The following is a 27,546-nucleotide window of genomic DNA, read 5'->3' as shown; positions in this document are numbered from 1 at the left end:
TGCATACTGTTTACAGAAACTACGCTAAGTTGATTGAGACCAGCAATGGAAAAGTAAACTTCAAAAAAAAGTAAACACCAAGAAAATCTTTTGGATATCAATACATGACATGACAGCAAGACGACAATGGAGGCCATGTTTTTAAGCATGTTGCAAATTCATCCTTATAATCAAAATAACTGAAATTCCTAGACTTGCTGGAAGTTAACAGCACCTGAAAAAGATGCCCCTTCTCCACCAAAGGAAAAGTAGACTTTTATTTTTCCTACTCACTCTGCAATACATTATACGTGCAGTAATTGTTAGGACTAAAACCTGCCACATGAGCACGCTGAGTATTCTTTTCAACAGATAATGAAATTTTATATCCATAAAAACATAATCTCACAAGTCATATCTTGAAAAGAATTATTTCAAAAATTCAGAACCTCAATGTTACATATAACTCACAACAGATGCCTAAGCCAGGATCTTGTGTTTCCTGCACGAAACATAAAAGTTGAATAGGGCAAACAAGAACCCTTCCTGAAGTCACAAAAGTTCAAATCTTTTGCCCACGTGGAGGAATAAATCAATGATTAAATCTAAAATATTAATGGTTGATTGCAGTCTTCTGGGATGCGTGACCATGTCATTAAATCTGAAATATACTGCCAATTCACAGTATTTATCATCTTCAAATGCAATAAAGAAATGGAAAATTCTGAATTGAACTACAACATTGTTTAGTTAAATGTGTTTATCAGAAAGCAACCTGACTTCAACATGAAAGGCACTGAGAAAAAGTATCCTAAATTCAACATCAGCCTTGCTGTCATGCATTCATTTTCAAGAGTCAGGCAGTGCCATCATTTTGGCCAAAAAATGCCAAAACTTGTCAGGACGCAGAACTAGTCATGAAATTGTTTTATTTTTTGCGAAAATAAAAATGCTCACATGTAGGATGACAATTACCTGAAAAGATTTTCAAATTGATACTAAAGAGATGTAAGGCTTTCCATTGCAACAGCTGATTTTGTTTTTTCATCTACTGTGAGCTAGCAACAGGAAATTAATTAGGAAGATGACGAATAATATTAATTAGAATGGCTTGCAACGGTGACATTGTTGCTCCGTGCATTGGAGGAAAAGTACATCTGAAATAAACATCCTATACTTAAATGGTATCATTTGTGACCTTTCGCATCAGCAATGAGTGACTTGATGCAAAGCCGAGGTTTGATAGTGACAAATTGAAGTGGAAGAACAGAAACTCCAGCTACAAACAATCCTTGTGGAATCCCTGATATAGGCAGTAGCTCTACGAGCACAGCTACCTGCGTAACCAACACAACATGACATTTAATGGTATCAAGGTAAAAAAACAATAACTTAACAAGGTGCATTTCAAGGATAACCAAAAATTGAAGTCAAATTATTAAATTTAGGGCATTTGCAAAAGTGAATAACTATTAATTTCACATGTTGGAAGGGATATGCTTTTATCAGACAAGGATAGGCTATTCCTCAGGAATGGTCTATACATCCAGTTTCAAATTTTAAGATATGATTTTTATATTCTGAATCTAGTTAACTATAAATGTGCAAAGATGTATAATTTAGAAGGCCACCTCGGGAGATTTGAGATCCACAATTGCATTTTTTGCAACAGCTTTGATTGCCCCTGCAACTGCTTTGAAACATGCATCTCGATCCAACAAAGTTGATGCCTCCTCTGTGTCTTTGTCAGTGATCTTTTGAGATTTTATCTCATCGTCCATGCCTCTTCGGTTATATCCAACTGCAAACTAAAGGAATGACTAAATCAATACAAAATCATATTATATTGCAATTGGTGGCACAATGAAACATGATATTATATAAGAATAGAAACCTGAGTGATATGTAAGTCTACCTAAATAGTAACATGATGTTTGATTATATATAATTAGTAAACTGTACAAACATATTTATGGATAACTGCACCTTAGTCTAATTAAATTAAATAAATACAACGACAACAACCAACTTTTTATCTCACTGACTGAGGTCGGCTACATAAGCCCTCCTACGCCATTAAGCTCAATCGCTACGATATAAAGGGCAGCCCGGTGCACGAAGCTCCCGCCATGCGGTGTCCCGGGGAAGGATCCATTGTACGCAGCCTTACCTGCTTTTTGCAAGAGGTTGTTTTCAAGATTCGAACCCGTGACCTTTTGGTTACAAAGCAACAACTTTACCATTGCGCCAAGGCTCCCCTTCTATCCTCATTTATATTTAATCTTATCCTAACAAAGTATTCTTTAGTCTCATCCTTTCTTGATTAATGTGTATGTTTGTTATGGGCTCACAATGCCTAACTGAGACATTAATAAAAGTTCTTCAATTTGTAAATCTAACCTATACTCTAAATGTCCCAGAACAGACAAGCTGTGAGTCTTAATTAATTTAGATTGACTGCACAAATTTTATCCCACCATCAAACTCATTGAAAATCAAAGGCTATTCCACTAGCGATTTTCGAATTTTTAAATCATTATAATTATACTATGTATAAGTTCAAGTTTACTCTCTTTACTTCTCACATCAACATTTTCATACCATTATAAGCTCTTTTCTCCTGAATAGTAAGATAAATGTCCTAGAGATGATCAAGATATAGATTTTATAGGGAGACATTAGCTTATACCCCAAATAAAAAGAATCCACGCCACAAAAATAAACTTGCTGCTTTGGTTGCATAAATAGTCATTCCACAATGTTGAACTAACATGTTGGAGAAAAAATGTAAAGTTAATACTATCGCTATCTTGCACAAGTCTGCTGCTAATAACATCATAGCGACAATTATTTTGGTGGAGTCAAATTTGTCTGATCCGAGAGTTCTTGAGGTTTCCAACACAAGTGCAGAACAAGAAAACATGTAGGGAAAAAGTTTTGAAACTCATTCCATTTAGTAAAATCAGTAGAAATCAACGTTCTACAGATGGAATCAGACACATTTATATGAATTCGACTAGCTCTCATTCAATTTGACACAAGAGAAGGGAGAGGTGAAGGGTGGAAAAGACAACAAGAAAGAGCATGAAAGAAAAGAAGGTAAAAATATTATGTTAATGCAAGCAACTGAGCAGACTTTTTTCATTGCAAGAGTGCGACCATTCAAGAGTTTACAGAGCTCCAAGAGTTACAATAGAGTCATTGTATGCTTCTGTGAGTAGATGCCACATGCTTTGGGATCGGGGATTATATTTGGAGACTGGGAAGGAGGTTAATCTAGTGATTAAATTTTAGTATAGTAATTTATATACAAAAATTATCTTTACGTAAGTATTATTTTTTTCAAATAGTAATTAAATACTATATTATTTAATATTTAAGTGATAATTATCAAAATATTGTTGATTATTAATATAATAATAATATTTTAAATTAATGATTAAATATTACATTGTTTATAATTAAATATTATATTATTATAATTAGATCAGATTTAATTATATTGCTATCTTAAAAATGACGAAATCTATTAATAGGAAATTAATACTGTATTAATTAAAAATTAATACTGTATTAATAAGAGCATCCACACTAATTTTCTTATTCAAAATGCATAATTTAGAATAAAAAAATTACTTTATTAAATTTGGATATCCACTTTTCACTGCACCATATATCAGCTTCCCTATTTTTCTCTCTCCTTTATAATATTTAGAAAATGGAATTCATTCCCTAAATTTAGAGAAATACAACTCATAAATACAAAATTTAGGGAATGGATAGGGTTACTGATGCAAAGATTTTTTAGCTACCTTATCCAAATTTTAGAATAAAATCTTTAGATAGGGTAACTGATATGGATGCTCTAAGTAGCATTCACAATTCCATATATCAACTCATATTTCATTAATTAAAACTTTAACAAACTATGCTATACAGTTATTGTAAATATTCTAATAATTAGTCTGTAAATATTATTAATTGTATTGGTGTACTGCATATTAACTACATATTCATGCTAATATATGAAACAATCTTATATTATAACTAAGGGTGTCAATTCGGGTGGGTCAGGTTGGATTTAGGTCAGATTGAAAAAAAAATTTAAACCCAACCCGAACTCGACCCGAACCCGAAACCACTAAACCCGAACCCAAACCCGACCAACCCAAATAACCCGAAAATCCGATCAAAAGCGACTTTTTTTAGTTATTTCCCTATAATCTTTCATTTTATCTCAATACTCCATCATTGATATTAATATACTTAAAAATATTTTAATTTTCAAAATAAAATTCAATTTAACCAAAAAAAAATCCACTAAACCCTAAATTCAGGTCAACCCAAACCCGACCCGAACCTGACCTGAAAATTTTCAACCCAAAAACCCTCCAACCCAAACCCGAACCGAACTCGAAAATGCCCAATCCGAACCTAATTTTTTTCGAGTCAACTCAGATTGGGTCGTCGGGTCGGATTCATTTTTAACACCCCTATTTATAACCGTATTCATTTTCTTTATGTTTTTCAATTTCGATATCACCCATCAAAAATCCAATACCTAAAATATCTAACCAACCAATATTGATACTGATCTTGCAAAACAATCTAAGCATGAACATAGATAAGTTTTTATTTATTTGACAATGTCACTAGAAACAAAATAATATAAATATTTAATGATTAAAAATAGAAAATTTCAGTGGGGCTAATTGAGTCACTCAGTACCTGATGGCTACTTCCTGGCTGTCAATATGTAAAATGTATTTAAATCCTTAGGAGCATTGTAAGTTAGTTGGACAATCATTTCATCACTAGGAGCAAAAAAATAGTTGATATGTCCAATTTACAAAAGGAAAAAAAAAAATAGAACTGAGATTAAGTGTGTGAATCCATAAATTGAATCACCCAGAACTTTTGCATATGGTTGCTATGGGAAACAACATCTGCTTCAGTGTTGACCTCAATTCCATCAGCTGAAACACCTCAGGAAGGAAATGGAGTTAAAGAAAGATGGATGGGTTCCACCCTTTCCTCCTATTTCCTTGGTAGAAAACAATATGAGAAAAACATTGGCTGAGGAAATATTTCCCCAACCTTAGTCAAAGCTGCTTCCTCTCAACTCTGGCAGAATATTATTCACACGCAAACACACATTAAATGTGGATAATTTCAGCCAAAAATAATAATTTTTTTGGCAAATCTATTTATTATTAATGCTATTTCATATTTTAATCAAATCAATTTTTTGGAAATTATTTTTTGACTATCTCTTTCTTTCTGTCTAAGGGAACAATGAGAAAGATTTTCCTACTTATTTTAGTCCCGCAGAGGGCACTTAAATTAAGAAATGTTCCCTTATCCTTTCCCCATTAATTATTTTGCCTACATGGTTTCTTTGTCGAGCTATTTCCCTAATCGTAGGAAACATGGCCTTCAAGTGCACAATGATCATAATATTATAGAATACAGAACTGATATTTATGAACAAAACTCTGAACTCTCTACTAACAAAAAGCACATAAGGGATTGATAGAAGATACAAAGATGAAGAGAAATCGGGAAGAAAAGTAATTGTTTTTCTTATTTCAACTAGAAATTACATCAATAAATAAAAGATACAAAATACCAAAATAGTAACAAATAAAAGAAAGGAAACCCCGGAAATAGAAATTACTAAAATCAAAGATTATTTCTTGATTTTATGCAATCAAGATCTCAAAGATTATTTCCTGATTTCCAAAGATTATTTCTTGATTTTATGAAATTCCCCTCAAGCTTGATGCATATATATTAATCACACCCAACTTGCTTATTAACTGTTCAAAGTTAGCTCTTGCAAGTCCCTTCGTCATGATGTCAACTATTTGTTGGTTAGAAGGGTACAAATGGTTCTAGTTTCAAGTTTCTCCTTTATAACATGCCAGTCAATCTCAATATGTTTCATTCTATCATGTTGGACAGGATTAGAAGCAATGCTTATTGCAGCCTTATTATCATAGTATAACTTCAATGGAAGTTCTACGGTCTTTTTGAGCTCCTCAAGTATTTTGTATATCCATAACACCTCACAAATTCTCCAAGTCATTTCTCTAAACTCAATTTCTGCACTATTTCTGGCTCCAACACTTTGTTTCCTGCTTTGTCTGGCCGAGTATAAGATAGGTAAATTAGTTTCCCAACTAACTTTTGCTATATGTCGGTATCAACAAGAACACTTCCTATTTCGCAGAGTTTTATGTTAGGATCCATGGGGGTCTCTGCAGGTCTGCAACCACTCATTCCTGTCTCCTCCAAGAGATCAAGGATATACTTTCGTTGAGAGACAATAATACCTTTTTAGAGCGAGTGATAACTAGCATTTTTATCTATTATTGTGGCTCTTATTCTTGGCATTTTTGCCTTCTCGCATGATAAATTTGGTGTTTATATCATGTTTTACGAGTAGAAATTCATTTTGGATTTAATTATAAATTTCCTACAATTGTGGAATTCAATCTCATGTTTTTAATGTGATTTTATAGGAAATCCAAAGAGCCATGGATTAGGATCGAGTTGAATCGAATTTGGTTTGATTTGAAGGTCAAATAGAGGAGATCAAGCAGAATCAATATGAACCGTTGATCTAGACCTAGAGAGATCTTGAACCTTCATTTAGATCTAACATCTTGCCATTAATCCAGATTTGAACTAACATAGATCATTGGATCCAAGCAAGAAGGCAACTTGATCCGGACCACTCCATGGTTTAAAGCGTCATGTCGAGACAGTCGAAACGGGCAAAACATCTCGTTCTGCTCGACGACCCACACCGGCACAACCCGAGACCAGACCTGCAACGGCTGCGACGTGTTGTGCGACCCCACAACAGCAGCAGAGGGGTCGCATAACCCTTCCGCTGTCGCCGTGGAGGTATCGCGCAACCCTGCAGCCGCTGTAAAGGAGTCGCACGATCACCGTGGTCGCGCCGAAGGAGTCACGCAATCCTCGTGGTCATGGCTGAAGGGTCGCGCAACCCCGCCACAGTGCCTAAGTCACGCAAGTGATGTCGGATTTCAAATTTTTTTAATTAAACTTAGGTTAATTATTTTAATCAACTCCTAACTATGATGAAGATAATCTAAAGAGGCTTTATTAAACCCTAATAAAATTATGTAATTGATTTTATATTTCATTTATTTTAATTTAAAAATTATAATAAAATTTGTATTTATTTATTTATCTATTTTCATATCTTTTCTATTTATGTTAAATATTTTATATTTTAATTAATATATTTTATATTTAAAAAATACTGAAATTATATCGGCACAACACGATACGATACTGAAATCGTATCATTCTGGTCCAGGACCGAAACCTCGACACGGGTTGAAATTTTAAACCGTGAACCACTCATCTCTTTATCAGCTAGATCAAATAGCCAAATCTTCATTTATCTCCCTCACAAGCACGGATGGCTCAGATCAAAGGAGGAAAACCTTTTATTCACACGGAGGAATAGTGAACAGGTTGGCTCGGGTTTCTTTTCCTCTTCACTATTCGCGTTTTCCTCATCTCCCCCGACGCCCCCAAATCCTTCTTCTCACGATTTTCTCCAAGAGGCGACGGACAGGCAGCAAGTGTCGGCGGCTGCAAGCGACGACAACGATACCCTCGGCCAAGCTCAACTCATCAGCGTGGTTCTCTAGCGTTTCCCTTCTTCCCTCGAACCCTAGAGGTTGGCCGGAGTGGTTACAAAAGCTAGGTCTTACGGTGCAGCGGTGGCAACAAGCTTCAATTGACTTCACCTCACTGGAGTGGTTTTCCGGTGTGTCCTCCACCCATCGGCATTCGTCCATCCACTCTGATTTTCACAGTGTTTTCACAGTGTTGACGGCATCCGTCCATCCGTCCATCCACTGTTGTGAGTTTTCACAGTGTTGACGCCTCTCTGATTTCATCCGATCTGGCCAAGCAATCTCGCTGTGGTTAGCGTGGACAGAAGCTCAGATTGACAAAGACCGACAAGATCCCCATTTCTTCCAATCAACTTCTGTCAGAGTGGTCCAGCTTCGGTGGAAGATTCGTCCATTGTCATTGTTAATGCAAGCGCTTTCGGCATTTGTATTGCTGTTCACCGAATTTTGGTGGTTCCAAATCAGGGCTCCCTTATGATAGAGGGGGTAGTCGATTGGAGTTGATCGTGGAAGAGTGGTTTGGATAGTGTAGTTTACTTTACTATTTAATTGTTCATGTTTAGTTGTTAGCTTATTTTCATGTTTGATTTTATGGTTATTATGATGCATGTTAGATTTGTTAGTTTTGGTATTCTATTTAGTTTCATTTATGCATGAGTGTTAATTTTGTATCATAGGATGACAATGTGGTGTAAGGTGATCGTTTATGTATAATTAGATTTATTTTATTGTTGTTAAGTTGTTTAGTTCATGTGATGCCTATTATGATTCTTGTGTCATAGGGTGACAATGCAGTGCAAGTTTGCCTTCCATAGTTAGATAGGGTTTTAATTTAATTTCTCGCATGTTATTTCTATTGATGATGTTATCTGTAGTGTAGAGTGACATTGCGTTATGGGTCCATCATTGTTGGTTAGTTAGGATTTCATTTAGTGCATTAGGTTTAGAGAACAAACCCAAAGCAAAACCTTGGTTCGATTTGGTCTGAAAACAAATGTCCTGCCATTAGTTCCACGTGAGAGAGGACCCGGTCCTCTACTATACTACCTTAGGGTAGGTTAAGGGGTTTCGGTTGATTAGAAATTATTAATTTGATCTAAGCGAGTGACAGATGCTCTAATTAGCGAGTGACTTCCATACCAAGAAAATATCTTAATGCTCCCAAATCCTTGATCTCAAATTCAACTGCTAGGCTTTTCTTCAGTCTTTCCATTTCAATCACATTATTACCCATAAGAATAATATCATCGACATACACTATCAGTGCAACAATCTTTCTTTCGATGGATAATTTTAAGAACAATGTAGGATCTGTTTGTCCTTGAGTGAATCCTTGCTTCCTAATTGAGTAAATTTCTCAAATCAAGCTCTCAGAGACTACTTGAGACTGTACAAAGACTTTCTTAATTTACGCACCTTTGAGCTGAATCTCTCCTCAAAGCTCGGTGGACTATCCATATACACCTCTTTTAAATCACCATTAAGGAAGGCATTTTTAACATCTAATTACTACAAAGGTCAGTCTAGATTAGCAACGATAAATAAAAATACTCTTACCGTATTTAGTTTTGCAACAGGAACAAATGTCTTAGAGTAATCAAAACCATAGATTTGAGTGAACTCTTTGGCCGCCAATCTAGCCTTATATCTCTCCACTGATATGTCTACCACGGTGTTTTTCCCTTGATAGTAATGTAGCAATCTTCCAAGTATTATTCTTTTCAAGAGCTCTCATCGCCTCAAGCATAGCTTCCTTCCACTTAAGACCTCGTAGGGCCTCTTGTACATTTTTAGGAATGTCTACACAGGATAATTAAGAACAAATAGTAACAAGAGATAAAGACAAATTTGAATATGACACAAACTTTGATATAGGGTGTTTGGTACAATATTTGTCACCTTTTCAAAAAAGTATTAGAAGAACTACTTCCTCTTGATACTAACTCCAAGTTAATATTCAGTGTTTTAATGGGAAGAACTACACAGAATGGCCACAAATAGGGGTGTAATTGAGCCGAGCCGAGCCGAACTCTTGGATGTTTGAGTTTGGCTCGTTTATAATCGAGCCGAACTCGAGCTTTATTTAACGAATATATTCATGGCTCACGAGCTTATTCGAACTTTTATCGAGCCTAAACGAGTTTAATAAATATAAATTATAAATTTAAATATTCATTAAAAACTAAATTATATATTTTTAAAAAATTATAATATTCTTGTTAAAATTTATAATTTTATTCTAATAAATAAATTTAATATATTGTCTATGTTTTTTATAAGTAGAGTCTAAAATCTATAAATTCAATATCAAAACTATTTTTTTTTATTTAAAAGTTGATTTATGAGTTTAACGAACATGTTCACGAGCTAACGAGCCGAATATTGTGAAGCTTGAGCTTGGTTTGTTTATCTTAACGAGCCTCATTAAACGAGCTCAAACGAGCTTTTATCGAATCGAGCTTCGAATAGCTCACGAGCGGCTTGATTCATTTACATCCCTAGCCACAAATTATGCGCCTGATTTTGGACGGGAAAGGTAAACTTGGATATGTTACATGAGAAGTGACAAAACCAGATGAATTTTCATATTTCCAAGCTTTAACTCTTGAGTCTCCACCAGTTTTGTCACTTCTCCTATAACATATCTAAGTTACCTTTCCCTTCCAAAATCAAGCACACAGTTTGTGACCATTCTGTGTAGTTTTTCCCATTAAAATGTTCAATGTTAACTTGGAGTGAATTAGAGGATCCTGCCGTCTACCCATTTAAATTCAACTTGATAGCAATTTCTCCAAACACCATCGAACCTCCACTCGTGGTGTCAATTAAGGCGGTCTTCCAGGGATTTTGATTTTCCATGAAAAATCTTTAGATCAAACCTAGTACTCTAATACCATGAAGAGAAATCAGGAAGAAAAGTAATTGTTTTTCTTATCACTCAACTAGAAATTGCATCAATAAATAGAATATACAAAATACAAAAATAGTAACAAATAAAAGAAAGGAAATTTAAGAAATAGAAATTACTAAAATCAAAGATTATTTCCTAATTTTATGCAATCGGGATCTCAAAGATTATTTCCTGATTCCAACGATTATTTTCAGATTTTATGAAATCAGGATCTCTTAATTTTCCAACAAAAGAAAACACACAAGTTAATTAAGAAAATGTTTAAACCCCATAAGGAGCCTACCTTAATATGTTTCTCAAGCTTTTCTTGATCCTTACCCAAGAAGTCTTCTATTAGTTTTGAAACAACTAATTGCAGATCCTTCTTTGCTAGAATGCAAGTTTCTTGAATAGGGAAAATGCGATGGCACCAGCTGTCCACAGAGATATTAGTACACAACCAAATATATCTTCTGATGAGATATCATATGAAAAACTTCTTAAACAATGCAACTCATGTGGTAATATTAAAGGAAAACTGCATGGATAAAAATAAGGGGTGCAAAGGTTCTAAAATGCCTTATTCAACGATATCAGCAACCTCACTTGCATGTATGCATTTTCAGCAACATCATGTATATAGGGATGGGCGAGGGTCTACATGGGTCTTGATTAAAATCTGACCCAACATGAAATTTTCAAATTACTGAAGATCCAACTCAGAAACTATTGAGAAAGCTTTAAAACAATTAAATTACTCAAGTTTACATTTCAGACACATGCATAAGGTGGATCGAGACTTTTGAAGAAGGGTTTAGATTTTAAGCATGAAGGAGAAATCAATTCCAGAATTAAGGGCTTTGACTTATTACATTACATTAAATTCTTGATAATGGTTTGGTTTAAGATTTGGGCTTCTTAGGTTCAAAAAATCCAGGGAAAACTTGAAATTTTGAGTCAAACCAAGGTACACCACAGTTTGGTTCAGTTATTTGCACATCCCTTGGTGCTACGTCTTTCTGATCATTAAGAAGAAACTTGTAGCCAATTCAACTAACCCCAACCAAAACAAAAGTAATCAAAGCAACAGGCATCGGAGAACTCTCAGATCAGTCATTAAACTTAAAAGATCAATCTGAAAGGGAAGATCTAGCTAAGGCTCCACAGGAATAATATTTGAATTTATAATAAAGCATATAAACTGAAAGAAAAAGAAAAATAGGAACAAAGTAACATAAGTCATAACAAAACAATAATGCGCATATAATTCTCATATTGAGTTAGTACTGCTCATTGACTTTCATGCTCACATAAATATTCACCAATAAGATGGAAATGACTTCTGTAGTTTCTTTTTCTAAATAGAACAGTAGAACTAGACAAACAAAGCACAACAAAACTGCATCAAACATGAATAAAAAAACCATTAATGACAACAAAAGAGGAAAATGTCATTGGAAATTTTTGTTGAGAAAAAAGGTTGCTTCTTTATAATTGTGTTGGTTGGATTAGTTCTCTTTATTCTAACGGTTTGGCGACAGGACTTAAATGTGTATTTTATATTGATGCTTCAAGTGTGCAAGTTTTGTTGCGTCAATTGAACTTGGAGATTGAAGGCAAATATCCTAAATCAAGTAGATTGAATCCTAGGGAAAGTAGCTCAAATCAAGGAGGCGCTTGGATGACTCATGAGCAAGTAACTCAAATAGAGGGGAGCTTAAAAGACCCAAGGACAAGTAGTCCAGATCAAAGAGACACTCGAATGACTAGGGCTATAAACAAACCAAGCCAAGCTTTGTGTTTTCAAGCTTGTTTGATAAGATAATCAAGTCAAGCCAAGCCTAAAATAAACCAAGCCATTGAAATGGTTTTCAGGCTTAGTTTGGTTTATTTTTTCTAAGCTTGTTTCGTTTAGATGTTATCGAACTCTTAATTTGAGCTTCTTTAATTTTTGAAACTTTTATATTTTTAAGTTTGTTTGATTGGTTAGTGAACTTGACATTTCAAGTTTGTTTGTTTGTTTTGAGAGTTTTTTTTAATTTATTAACAAGTTTGATAAGAGATTTGTTGATGAACATGATTCACAAGTTTTTTTTCATAGGCATTGTTCATATTATTCAAGAACAACGCACAATCTCTCTTCATGAACATTAACCGGTTGAACACATGTATTCAAGCTTGTTCGTTTAGTTTGATTGGTTGCTCAAATTTGTTCATTTAATTGACTTTGTGTATATTGAGTAAACATAAACAAGTTCTTATCAAGTCGAACATTAAGTTTTCTCACGAACGTTTGATTCATTTATAGGCCTACGAATTACTAAAGGGCAAGTAACCCAGATCAAGGAGGCACCTAGATCAAGGATAGGCAGAACAGATTGAGGAGTTCAAGATTGAAGATATGTGATTACATGGACATACTTTGGTTTGTTTTAGGGAGTAAATTCTAATGATATGTGATAGACTAGGTAGTGGAGTGAGTAACCTAGGTTTTAATTATTGAAGCCTTGTGACTTTAGGAGGTACTCGAGCCATGTTTGTTGGGTGGCTCAAGTATCAGCCTTACGAAGCTTATAGAATTGTCAACATACTACTAGGAAACCAATCAACTAACCGAGGGTAGGCAATAGACTAGATGCATGATTTTAATAAATAGAATACTTTGTTTAGACAACAATAGATTTAAAGGCTTTTTGATCGATTAAAGACATGAGCATCGACTAGAGTATCTTCACTTAACTAGAGATATAGTTGTTAGCCTCCAACATTCATATTAGAGTCGTCTAATCAATTGGACTTAAATTTCAACCGAATGGTGGTGTCCAGTAAGTGAAAATTGTGGCCAAATCTATATAGGTTTTTAGAGAGCTTTGGGACACCAGTACCTCATTGAACATTTATTATACTCCATTATGCCCAATTGCCCAAAAAAATCCAAGAGCTTGGACAAGATTGAAAGACTTTAACTATTAAGCTCTTAGTAATTTTCCTCCTCTTTCATTTCTATTATACAGAAGAGGTGAAGATGTTTGCAATAAGAGAAATACTAACTAGAATCAAGCTCATTGAGAGCTTTTAAAATCCCATTGGTGTAGCTTAGGTTAGTGTCTTGGAGATTTATCCTCCATTTCTAGAAGCTAACCATATTACTTCTTATAAAGAACTGGATTAGTGGAAACCTTATGGGAGGTGACCAAATGCATCTTAGGTCATGGAACAACAAAGATCTCTAAACCATTGTTTAAAATCTTGAGTCGTGCAGAGGTTACAGTCCTGAGCATCGTATTGTGCCGATATAATTTCGATATTTTTAAAATATAAATATATTAACAAAAATAAATAATAATAATAATTTATATAGATATATAGTACATTAATGGAATAATTTTATTGTTTTAATTAAGCATATTTAAATTATCCCAATATAGCTAAGAGTTTATTAAAATTATTAACCTAAGTTATTTAATTAAACCTATGTTAAACTTTATACCTCTGCGTAGACCTGACCACGGTTCGGAACCGACGGTTCGACGGTTCCAGGCAGGTCGACCCTTAACCTTAACCGCCCAAGACGGTTACGGTTCACGGTTCACGGTTCGTCACGGTTCGTCACGGTTCAAGATTAATATGTTAATAAAAATTAAAAATTAAAAATTAAACATTAAACATTAAAAATTAGAAATTAAAATTTATTAAAAAAAGGGCTTGCACTTATTTAAGTTGCCTACGTATCCCTTTAGGGGAATCAAAGCCCACGTAGTTCTTTTACATTTTTATCCTTTTACATTTTCATTCACTTCCATTTCCTGTTCCTGTCGTATTTGTTCCTTCAGTATCAAAATCTTCAACTTCGTCATCTGAAAGTTGCATTCCTTGGATTCTTTTCTCCGCTCTGGTCCAATCGTCCAGTAATGCTTGGGCTTCCAATGAGTCAGGAGACAAAGTTGATCGTCGTTCATCTAATATGTTGACGTCAGCACTACAGTTGACACTTGACAAGCTAAAATTTCTTTTGCGATCACGGAGAGAACGGGAAAGCTTTGAGCCTTCTGGACCACCACTTTAAGATATCAAGTTTTCGCTATCTGCTTCATTAAAATCAAAAGAAGTCGTAAAATAATTCTCAAGTTCCTGTGTGGAACTTGAGGATCCCCAGGACGTTTTGTCATTCTTTTAATAAGAGTTGTGCTTTTGTAAGTTTTAAATTACTACTAGTAGTTTGTTGAATTTCGAAATATTAATTTGTGTTCCATATTTTGCATAATATTGATTATAAATATCATATAAATAAATTCTAACATTATATATAATATTAATTGGATCAGGGGAAGAAGAATCTTTAATTGGAATTAAAGCATCATAATATAAAGTTAACATTTCTTGTAAAACTTCTAATTTAAATCTAGGATATAAAGCAAATGCAATTAAATAAATTTCAGGAATTAAATAAAAATATTTTTCCCATTTAGTTTTCATAGCTAAGATGCAAGGAGATAAAGATTCATTATTAATATGTTCATTTAAAACTAATACTATATTAGAAACTAATTGAGCAGTGGGATAATAAACACCGGAAAGTTGTTCGGTTGCATCATTAAATACTTTTAAAATTTCACAAATACTACTACAAATATTCCATTGTTGTGAAAATAAATATATATTAGCATTAGTGTTTTGTGCAAAAAATGAACATAATAATTCTTTATATTGAAATGAATCTTGTAATAATTGGTATGTTGAATTCCAACGTGTTGGTACATCACGTGGAAATTTTTTAGGTCTCATTCCATTAATTTTACAAAACCTACCCCATTGTTTCATTATAGATGGATGAGACCATAAATAAGAAATTGCAATTTAATTGGTTTAATATAACTTTCTAAAATTTTAAACCATCTTGAACACATAAATTTAAAACATGGCATACACAACGAATATGAAAAATAAACCCAATAATAGGTTGACAAACAAATTTTAGATCATCTATACAAGCGGTATTAGAACTAGCATTATCTAATGATATTGAAAATATTTTATGAGTTAAACCATATTCTTCTAAAATTAAACATAATAATTGTGCGATATTATGAGCATTATGTGATTCATCAAAAACTCTATAAGCTAATAATCTTTTTGGAGATTCCAAGAGTTATCGATCCAATGGCAAGTCACACCCATATACGAATGTGTTTGCCAATGATCACTCCAAATATCGGAACATAAAGAAACTTTATTATCTAATTTACTAAATTCATCAATTAAATTCTTTTTCTCTTGTTTTACTAATTTTTAAATTGTACGAGTAAGTGTAGTCCTAGGAACACGTTTAGCACATGGATTAAGAGATTCTTTACAAAAATCTTCAAATGTGCATTTAGATCCAAAACTAAAAGAAAGATGTTCTACGGAAACAAATTTAGCTAATGATTCTCTTAATTTATTATCCGAATATAAAAATAAACCGGAATCGGTACTACCGCTAGTTGAAGAAAATCTTGATAATTGTGTTTGAGAGCGGTCGAGTCCATATTCCGTCGGGTGCTTCGTTTCTACATGTCGTTTCAACGACCCATAGCCGTACATTTTGCACGCATTTCTCCCGACGGAAGAGTGACCTTCTCAAAATGTTTAGTAAAATAGAAGATTTTAGAGGAGGAAGTTCCCGAACCTTAGAAGTAATCGGTACTTCCTTGTGTGTCGGGTGTCGGATTCGGAAGATGCTCGATCTCATCATCGGTGGATTGAATGTTGGGGTCCTCCCGCGGATTCATTATTTGCTTTCCCTTCCGAGCTCGAGATGAACCATATCCTTCCATAATTGAAACGAAAGCGTGTAGAGATTAGAGAATACGAAAATGAGATTAAGAGTAGAGAAGATGTGTGTGAAAATGATGAAATAAGCTCTATTTATAGAGTTTTGATAATATGGACACTAAATCATAGCCATTGATCAAAAATGCAAACGATCCTAACCGTTGAAAAAATACCTAAAAACCCTCCAACGGCTATGAACCGCCGGTTAACCGGCGGTTCAAGCCGTTTTAAAAGAAAAAAAAAAAATTTGCGGCTGAACCGCCGGTTCAACCCGCCGGTTAGGTTTTTACATCTAATGAACCGGAACCGGCCCGGCGAACCGGGTCAACGGGCAACCGGCCCGTTGACCCGGTTACGGGCCCGGGCCGGGTCCGGGCCAGACCCGGCCCGGGGTCGGGTCTACCTCTGCGCCACCAATGACACCATGGGCCCATGCGACGTGTCCGAAAGCATCGTCGGACCTGCGCGACGTGTCCACAGGTGAAACAATATCGGACAAAATGGCTTGAGATTTTAAACTATGCTCTAAACCATAAAAAATAACATTTGTTAGCGGTGTGTTTTATTTTGTATTTATTTCCATTGTAACTTAACACTTTTGATTGCTACTAACATTTTATTTGAGTTTGTATTGAGTAAAAAGAATCATCGTAAAACACACTTTATATTAAAGGCTTAACATTGTAAGAGCAATGGTCGACTACTTGGAAGAGGACTCCACCACATCTCGAATCTTTGATGAACTCAATTTTACCTATTCAATAAGTCAAATATATTTCTACCTTGTAGCCAATTTTAAAGTATGAGGGGTTGTTAAGAAGGTTATAAACCTCCAATAGATAATCATGGAAATCCTATTTAAAGGAGCAAATGGACAAGTGAACAAAAAGAAAAATGTTAAGTAAATGAATAGGCTAAGACAATCTTATGTGTGTATTGCCCAGAGAAGGCTTTATCAAGGTCAATGACTTCATAAATACAAAGAACAAGTATAGACCTTCACAAGAGACCTTTACAGCTCAAGATGGGGATGTTGAAGTGGTTGAGTCCCAGAACCAATAGTTAAAGAATGATTATGGTTGACTTAAAGTATGGATTTTTTACTTAGGCGTTAAGCTTAAAGTGGGGGCACTTGTGATACCCTAATTAATTCCCACATGGTGAGTTATGGGCTAATAGAGAAATTTATAAACTTAGATGAGTTGACTACTACCAACCGGGCTTAAGTTAACTACTAGAAACTAGTCAAAATTATACTCAACAATTAATAAATGCAGAATCAAAATGTTTTCTTACAAATTTTGTGTGTGTCAGGCTCATAGGGGAAATCCCAAACAACGGATATATGCTTCGGCCTATGGTGCTGTTTGAAGCTTTTTTTCTAAGGAACCAAGACAGGTGGGTAGGGCAAGCTATAGAGATGTTCCACAAACATCTTACTTGAAGATCTATTCCAAGTGCACTAAGTGAAGAGGCAACTCAGGGACCTACCAATAAGGTACCGACAGTACCTAAGCAGATCAAACAACAACAACAAAGGTGGCATACAATTCCCAAGGACAAGTTTGACTAGTAAAAAAATATCTAAGCAAAGTGGATAAATTTTTATATCAATGGGGTGTTCAATAGTGTGATTTTGTTATGGTAAAATATAAAGGCCCCTGTTATCCTCATACAACAAAGGTGAAACAACAACAATCAAGCCTTATCCCACTAGGTGGGCTCGGCTATATGGATCCTTCTATGACATTGAGATTTATCCCCTATTATATCATCATCTATATTTAAATAAATTTTATCTAGTTTTATTACGACTAACCAAGTTTTTTTTGTCTTCCTCTTCCTCGTTTAATGTGAATATTTGTCATAGTTTCACATCGCCTAACTAGAGCATTTATTGGTCGTTTACATGTTTGTATCATCTTAAATGTGTCTCATGAAGTTTTCCTTCAATAGGTGCAACCACGACTTTCTCTCTGATATTTTCATCTTGTATGTCCACAAGTCCACTTTAACATCCTCATCTCTACAACTCTCATCTTCTTCTGCTCATGTGCTCGATTCATAGCCAAGAGAATGACCATGATGATTGAGAAGAGTAAAAAAGTAGGTCAAAATTTCAAAAAGCCTAATCCGAAAGTTGTTGGTTCTTCCAAATCTTATGAAGACTAAAAGACTACAAGAAAAGGTTATTTAAAAAAAAAAACTTTTCCAATTTTTTTGCAGATGCTGCATCTATGCAAGATCCATTAAGCATAAAAATTTAAAATTTCATTATTTAGTATCTCTATCTCATAGGTTTTAATTTATTCATTCAACTATTTTTGAAGTATATTTTCTGAAATGGAAAATAGAAGGATTAATTAGGAACCTAGTTATAAATGATCTTCACATTTTGTGGTCAAGAGGAGATATGTTATGTTACTGGGACTGTTGAGTATGCAATACTAATGTGGATCCTGCAACATGATTGTTTCTAAATGCTTTTATATATGTTCATAGAGGTATCAAGTGTATGCCACTTAAGAGTATTGGTAACCAACATAGGTATGACATGGTAGATGAAGAGTCCAAGTACCCAAAAAGAGAAGAACTAATATTTTGTGATTATTAATTTAATAAAATAATGTAATGAACTGGTAATCAATTGAACTGGTAGCATTCTAAGCATGTCAACCTAAAATTTAAACCAAAATATTCAAGCAAAATATTGAACCTTAAGTATTGGTATAAAGAAACAAAAAACACTGAAAATTAAATATTATAAACTAAGAGAGGAAGCAAACAAGATACATCACACCAAGAAGAGAAGCACAACCAGAAAGTAACTTTTCGTACAACTCTAAGGAAACATGTATTTGTACTTACAGAGGAGACTTTAGCTTTCGAGATGCCAAAGCACAAAATATGTCTGATACAATGTCAATCACATGACGAGAAGTATTGTTAGGAAAAGTTAATAGAAGCAACCCACTGCGAGTTAGCTTCACCAGTGAAAGATTGAGACTTTGAGCGAGAACGTCATCTGCTTTGAAACACACCAAATGCTATGTAAGAATTTTACGAGCCCATCGGTGGAAAAAGATGCATTTTTAATTGTTTCAGCATTGCATCATTTACATTTAGATAAACATAATTAGCAAAATATTAATATATCATTGAATCTCCATACCAAAAGGTTTCAATATATTGTCCAGTGAATTTCTAGCTGTTGCTTCAGCAGTTTCAGGATCTACTTCTGCTGATAGTTTCCTCTTTTTTGCACAAGTTTCAGTGCTGCATGTCCCCTTACTGCTAGCAAACTGTAAAATATGAAAAGTAATCATGCAAAGGAAAATATAGTTAAAATTCAAAACTCAAACCCGTTTAAACTGACAAGCAAAGCAAGCTTCTCAAATGCTAACTTAAATGATAATTATGCCCCCAGCACAATGTTAATTTCTATGTATGAAATGCTGAGAAATGGCAATTAGCAATTGCTGAGTTTTACACTTATCACAGGCTTTTACCAGCAAATTAGAATATTCCTTCATTTAAAGGAAATAAGATATTGTATTAGTTGTTCAATAAAGAGATTACTTAATGTACATATATAGTAATCAACAATAACACCTGACACATGTAACTAAATCCTCAATGTGAGACTAAACTTATTCAACATGTAATTATAACTCTAATGCTATTTATTGATAATTCTAAGACTCGCTTTAAATTGGAGCGTAGATGTTATTTAGAAAAAGTTCTCATAAAAATCAAAACCTTGGCACAGTTGAAGATATTAGTGCAATAACTGAGAAACATGAAGACGTGAGGCTATGAATTGAAGGTTGGACTTCACTTGGTGACAATATTCAAGACATCATCAAGATATAAAATGCCTGATGATCTTCAAGACTTATATGATTTTCCATGAATCCCCTTTTACTAAAGATACTACAAGATTTTGAAGTTGCGAGAATAAAACAATCTATGAGAGTTGTAGAATGAAAACAATAGATGATAGAGACATAGAGTTGTAGAATGAGAACGATAGATGATATTTCAACATCTACTCTTGGAATAGGAGTTAATAGTGGGAGAGTGACTAAATAAAATCTGGTATTAATCTGAGAGATGAGGATGTTAGAGGGAGACAGCATAAAACTTGAAATCTACTTGAGAGAAGAGAATAGCTGAAGAGGACACAAAAAGGTCTATTTTCAAAGTCACAATCAATTAACAGAGAATTGTTATTAACAAAAAGTGTCATCATGATTCCAATCATCTACATTGAGAGGAGAAAAATGTTAGGAGAAGCTTGAGTTGTTAGTTACTTACACCAAGTAAAGAAGTAATCAGGAAAGACTAGTGTTCTAAATGGCGGCCGAGGCAGCCGCCTAGGCGATAGGCGAGCATCAACTGCACCATCTTTGCTTGAGGAGGTAACTCACCTCCTTCCGCCACCGCCGCACCTCGAACCTCCACTAACGCTATTGTCATTTTCCCATCACAACGCATTGCTCAGGTCCAACGACAATTTGGATGTGTCACGCAAGCCCGGACGCGTCGTCCGAGCCCAACAACGGGCACGGAAGCATCGCCTGAGCCCGCGACGAGCCCGAAAGCGTCGCAAGAGCCGAGCGACGGACCCGGAAGCAACGCCCAAGCCTAACGACGGGCCTGGAAGCAACGCCCGAGCCTTGCGACAGGCCCGCCCGAGCCTTGCGACAAGCCTGCCCGAGCTATGATTGGTTAATAATTTTAATCAAGCGTCGCCTAAACTATAATTAAATTTTAAGTTAATAATTTTAATCAACTTCTAGTTATGATTGAGATAATTTAAATAGACTTAATTAAAGCCTAATAAAATTATCTCATTAATTTAATATATATATTTTATTTTTTATTTTTAAATATTTAGATTAAATTTTTTATATTTAATTAATATATTTTATTAAAAGTAAATATAAGAAAAATGACTATTTATAATATTATGTATAGAAAATAGTAAAAATAATTCAACCGCCTAAGCAAGCCAAGGCGGTAGGCGATCAATGACCGCCCACTTCCACCGCCACCGTCACCGCCACCGCCTACTACAACTTTAGGAAAGACTAACTGAAATCTAATAAATTCCAAGAGAAATTTTGGAAATGACAAATAAAAACAATAGGACACAAAAAGGACGAGGACTAAGCTTGAATATTGCATAAATTAATCCATAATTGATTAATCTTAAGGCAAAGATAGGATTCAAAGATTTGAGATGAGTAAATGCTCCATATCAATCATTTCCCTATTATTTTTCTAGCAACTATCTCCTTGTTCAGCATTGTCCCTTCGTTTCCTTTTCTATAGAATATCATTTCTCCTTTTTTTTATGGAATCTAAATCCCTCTAATCTTACACCTAATTCAATTTTTAATAACTCCAATTATTTTTCTGCTGAAGTTTTTAAAATTGTCTCACTCCTTTTATTTTTTAAATCTGCAACAATATTTTTTGATATTTTTAAAATGTGCCCTTGTATTTTTTTTCTTCCATTGAGTGCCTCAACTGAACCATACCTAATAGCCCTAAACTAAGGACATATTTCCTACGGGAGGAAGAAAAGCAACAATAAAATTAAGTGGCATAAAGATTTTTCCAACAACAATTTTCTTCTATTTCCTTTGGCAAAATGGAGGGAAGGAAAAAATTGAAAAATATTTTCCTAGTTTTCATCTATATTACTCATTTTTCCATAATATAGAGCTCAACACAAAACTTAAGAAAAAATCATATTTATTTTTTTCTCTTCAAATATTTGATTAATATTTTTAACAAATAAAATTTTTAAATTTTAAATTTTCCTTTCACTTTCCTTCTCTCCAAGCAACTCCAAGGAACTAACTCATTTAAAAATATTTCTCTTTTCCTTTGATTTTTTTTCTAATTTTTTTTCTTAGCTATTTCCTTCCTTGTAGAAAATAGAACCTAAGGCTAGGCTGAGTCTGGTGAGGCATCCCCCAATAGGAAATTAGGCACCTCCAACAATGAAACCCCTCATCAACTCTATGAGAATCAAGCACAAAAAATGCTTTGTGATAGTTGAAAACGTAATCTTATTATGTGTTGACATCACTAGAGGAAGAGTTGTAGCTAACAGGGAGGGGAGAGAAGCTAACGTCATATAGATGGGTGTTACCTTGGACGAGAGACTGGCAACAGCTAGCTACCTAAGTGGGCAACTAGAGATTAGGATGACAAAAGGAGCATTATAATATCTGCTTTGACTCGAGAGTGGTGGAACCAATGCTCTTGTTCCTTGAGATGACAATGAAAAATAAAATGCAGCCACTCATAGCTTTACATGATCAGCATGATCAGGATGTAAACACAATCAAGTGTGCCTTGGAGCGCTCATTAAGGATACTAGGAGAGCAAGGATTAAGGAAACAACTGTGAGATATCCTTGTTGTACAGTCAAGTGAGGTTTCATTGATAAGTATCCCTTGAAGGCACTTATACTGGAAGTGCGAGCAGACTACATAGTCAGATGGCCATAGGAACATAACAAATGCCAATAAAGAAAAGTTCTAATTGGCCATGCTCTTTCTTGATCTCTTTCATCCCGTGGAATGCATAAACTCTGTCATATCAACAAAGATTGACTCATGGAGGTGGGATTGGGTGTTAGTGGCGATAATCTCAATAGGGGAATAGTCAAGTAGGAGGCATATAGCATGAGAATAGCAACTTAACAAAGATAAGCTTCTCCAAAATAAGCCAAGTGTCAAAACCAAAGAGGAACACTAGAAGCAACAATAGGGCAGCGACATCGGATGATGGGTCGAGATGCTAGGGATCATTCAATGGTTGCTTTAGGGTGATGTAAACGAAGATGAAATAAATGCATCACGAAGATCAAATAAATGACACGACCAAAGAGAGATCATGCAGTCCCATTAAAATTGGCGATTGATCATCAAGAGTTAGCAAGATGGTTAGTTGAGGGAAGAGAAAAACAAAGTGCAATTAAGGTTCATGGATCAATGAGAAGAAGTTTCACCATCATTATAAAGTCCCATCTTAAATTATTTTTTAAATGTATTTATAAACTTTAATTTTTTAAAAATTCTTATAAATGTTTAAGAATTATATTTTGAAAAAAAATTATTTTAAATTTGCATTCAATTTTCAACATATATTGAAAATATAAAATTATTTTATAAAATATTTTAAAATTTTTAAAAAGTATTTTAAAATTTAAAATATTTCTTAATATTTTATAACTATTATTAATAATATAAATTTTATAATTAACAGTTTATTTATAATAAAAATATGTATTTAGAAAATAAAAAAAAATTAAGCTTTAAAAAAATTACGGCACCCTTCATGACCCCGTGGAGGACCGCCAAAGGATCACGACACACTCCACACCACCACGAAGGGCTACTATAGGGTCGCAGCACCCTTGGCCATGGCCTCACAATCACGACGCATCACGACCCCGCAATGGCCTCACGATCGCGGTGTCGGTATGGTGTCGTTGCTAGTTGACGAGCAGAATGGTAAATTCCACCCATAACAACCACCACGGCCCAAAATTTAAATCCACAGTATTGACCAATAGCCACATTTGACCTTCCAAACATCATATAAACATTCTCATAAGCTATTCAATTTAAAATTTAAAATATTTCTTAATATTTTATAAGTATTATTAATAATATAAATTTTATAATTAACAGTTTATTTATAATAAAAATATGTATTTAGGAAATAAAAAAAAATAAGCTTTAAAAAAACTACGGCACCCTTTGTGACCCCGTGGAGGACCACCACAGAGTCACGACACACTCCACACCACCACGAAGGGCTTCTACAAGGTCGCAGCACCCTCGGCCATGGCCTCACAGTCGCGACGCATCACGACCCTGCAATGGCCTCACGATCGCGGTGCCGGTATGGTGTCGTTGCTAGTTGACGAGCAGAATGGTAAATTCCGCCCGTAACAACCGCCACGACACAAAATTTAAATCCACAGTATTGACCAATAGTCACATTTGACCTTCCAAACATCATATAAACATTCTCAAGCTATTCAAAGCACAATGAGGAGAAAGGAAAAGTGGAAAGAAAAGAAGGGTGACCTCTCCAAGAAGAGACATTGCTTCTTTGGTGGCACTTTTCTCCCGTTCTGCAGAGAATTGTACAAAATAAGCCAAATTCTTATAAAATTAAAAAATGCATGAAGAGAGAAATAAAGCAGATGTAATATTAGCTAGATAACCATATGCCACATATAAGTTCCAAAACTCATGCCTAGATTATAATAAAAGGATGAAAGCAACTCAGCTAATGAAACGTCTTTTCTAATTAATAGAAACTCCTTCATGTAAATTCATGCCAAATTAAAAAAAAAAACAAGGATACATTGCATCTGAATTGATTGAGTAACACCTAGACTGAATTATCATATAATGTCATATGTAATCTCATCATCCGTGAGGACCATCAAGTTTTTAGAAATTTTTATTGGCAATATTAGCAGCTCTGATAAATTATAAAAAAATATTATATAATGAATTTCACCTTGACATTTTGTTTAAATTTCAATAGCATCAATTATGGAAAGACACTTGAATTGCTCAAGACCATAGCTTATGAAGAAAAGGTGTGTAATTCTAATTGAACCTACACTCCTCGCTGAATCAACTTTGCATTTTACAACTGAAATGCTTAGTACAGCCTTGGATTACCTTTATTTTATCTGTTTTCACAAACCTTTTGAAACATTTAGAAATGCTAAAGAAACTTTGGAGTATGCTCCAACATGATTCAGAAGATTGTTCATTACAAACTGTGGAGACTTTTGATACAGTTGATACAATCATTTTCTTTGTTCTTCAATCCAGACAAGAAATATTATTTTCTGTAACAAACAACATGATATTATAATATATTGTCAAAACTGAAGATTGCAGTTCGGCACTTGATGGTATATTGGATGGCCTATTACTTAGGATGTCGTTCCTCAATCTCACTACTGCATTCTGGAAAGTCAACACATTTGTGTAAAAGTAACTTATTTGCTGACCCATATCACAAGGCATACGCTGATTGAAACCCCTCTAAAGATGACTGAATGTGTTCTGTGGTGAAGGTGAGCCTCCTCTGGATTGGGCTGAGTATGACAGATTTGGCCTGGGCATATCATCCCATTAATTGGCACGGTTAATTATATTTTCCAGATTACGAGCTCACTTGTTCCTAATAATAAATAATGACACGTGACATAACACTCCGGATCTGAAGACTAACTTTGATATGTCATTCTAAATACCTAGAATAGCTACTCAACTGCTCAAGATAATGATAACACAATATGTCCAGGCACCAGTGGATTATACACTTATGCCTTCTTAAGAAAAATGCCAACTTTGATAGTATTACATATGAAAGAGCCAACCTATTACAGCATCCGATTCCATTTTGTATGAGTGAAAAGGTCAGTATCCATTCCCGTTCTTCATTAAAAAATAAATAAAATAAAATACAGATCTATTGAGTGTTGTTCTTCTTAACCTTTTTCGTGCTTCCTTGTAACTTCTCGCTTATGAATATATTTTTTGAAAATATACAAGTTATTAAGATCAAGAAAAAAAAACTTAGAGAGATAAATAGTTCTTCTTCAACTTATAGCAATAAATTCCAAGTTCGATAGAGCAGAGTAACAAATTAGCAATCATATTCCAGGGTTTCTAATTTTACAGCTATCGTAGATCGAGATATAGCAACGGGGCTCACTGATGGGGCAGGTTATTAGGAATCCGGATCGGGAGCGGTGGAGAAGAGAGGAGGGGGCAGCGTAGTCGTAGCGAGGGAGACTGATCACCGCCGCGTGCTGCTCCCAAGGCGCCATTCTCTCCTCCTTTTGGACACTGTTGCATCTGGACGTCTCTCGATCCTCCGCTCGCTCCTCGCTTTGCCCTTTCGCTTCGTTCGTCTCCTCCGCTGTTGCCATTGAGCGAGCGAAGCGTCCGGTCCCGTGTTTTCGAATCAGTGCATAGACGCGACAGACTAAGCCCTACAAGGCGCAAAAGGGAATAGACAAGTGGACGAAAAAGCCAAAGAAAATGGTTTTTAAAAAAGGAAATAGATATACAATTTTTTAGTTGACGGTATTTGTTTTTTTAATTCAGATTTCCGAGTATTCCTAAATTTAATAGGGCGCATGATGTCCTCTGAAAATGTTTAAAAAATAATTTTTTTTAATGAAAGATTAATTTAAGAATATTAGATTGATGGATTATTTATTATGAGTATTTTTTATTTATTCTCTTGATGGATACAAAATTTGTATAATATCAACTAAAAATCTAAAAAAAAAAAACAACTAAAAGGACACAAAGGGCCAAATCATTTTTATATGGTGAATTGTCTCCCAGCTTCCACTCCACTCAGAGTTCTTTCTAATTGAGCTTGGATTCCTCATTTAGAAGGACCAAAGAAAAATGAAAAGGCCCTAGACAGAGAGTGATGATAACAAGTAGGACGGATTTTCATACAATTCAAAATTTATGTAGGACATCTTATATATTCGTGGTGTTTGAATCATGGATCATCCGTCCATTTATATTTTTTAAATTTATCCTAATAATTGATGAAAAAATTTTATAAGATCAAATTCATATTTTCAAAATTAATCAATTCAAACAATTAAATATTTAAATTAAAAAATATATTTTGTTACCTTAAATATATAAAATAAAAGATAGTAATGCAAACTCAATCATTTACCTAATGCTTCCATCTCACGATTTACGATGGTGTCATTTGTCAAATGTACTCTCTTTTTTTTTCTCCTGGAAATTTTTTACAAACTTTATCTATGAGAACAAATAGAATGAGAAAATGATGACAGAATTCATAGCTTTCTCCCATGCCTTTAATCTCCTTCTAGAGCCGTTCAATTTATTGTGGGTCAATCGACTAACACTTTCTATCGGTCAAGTGGTCTATTTAACGCCCAACGTTGAAATCGCTACATTAGTTTGCTTGCAACTCCTCCATTCTTGAATGTTGGTTGTTATCAGGAGCGGAGCTTTCTCACTGAGCCTAGGTTAAAAAAGAATACGGTTCATTTTAATTTTTATTTCTCTATCTCTTAACGTGTCAAATGAGCATAGAAATTTTAATTTTTATTGTAGAATTCAA

At 34.5% G+C, this 27,546-nt stretch overlaps 1 protein-coding gene across 1 annotated transcript; it reads right to left on the bottom strand.

The window, feature by feature from the left end:
* Positions 1 to 891: 891 nt before the first annotated feature.
* LOC121985552 lies at positions 892 to 26,434 on the bottom strand. The gene is made up of 7 exons (XM_042539084.1): positions 26,137 to 26,434; positions 24,480 to 24,526; positions 19,535 to 19,664; positions 19,231 to 19,387; positions 10,853 to 10,982; positions 1,611 to 1,787; positions 892 to 1,316 (listed from the first exon to the last, which is right to left on the bottom strand). Exons 1-7 carry the CDS (start codon positions 26,351 to 26,353, stop codon positions 1,167 to 1,169), a joined length of 1,008 nt encoding a protein of 335 aa, XP_042395018.1. The 5' UTR covers positions 26,354 to 26,434; the 3' UTR covers positions 892 to 1,166.
* Positions 26,435 to 27,546: the final 1,112 nt, after the last annotated feature.

The sequence above is a fragment of the Zingiber officinale genome, chromosome 1B (assembly GCF_018446385.1).
Source record: "Zingiber officinale cultivar Zhangliang chromosome 1B, Zo_v1.1, whole genome shotgun sequence".
Classification (NCBI taxonomy): domain Eukaryota; kingdom Viridiplantae; phylum Streptophyta; class Magnoliopsida; order Zingiberales; family Zingiberaceae; genus Zingiber; species Zingiber officinale.
Note: the sequence above shows the minus strand (reverse complement) of the source record. Positions and strands in the feature narration are given on the sequence as shown.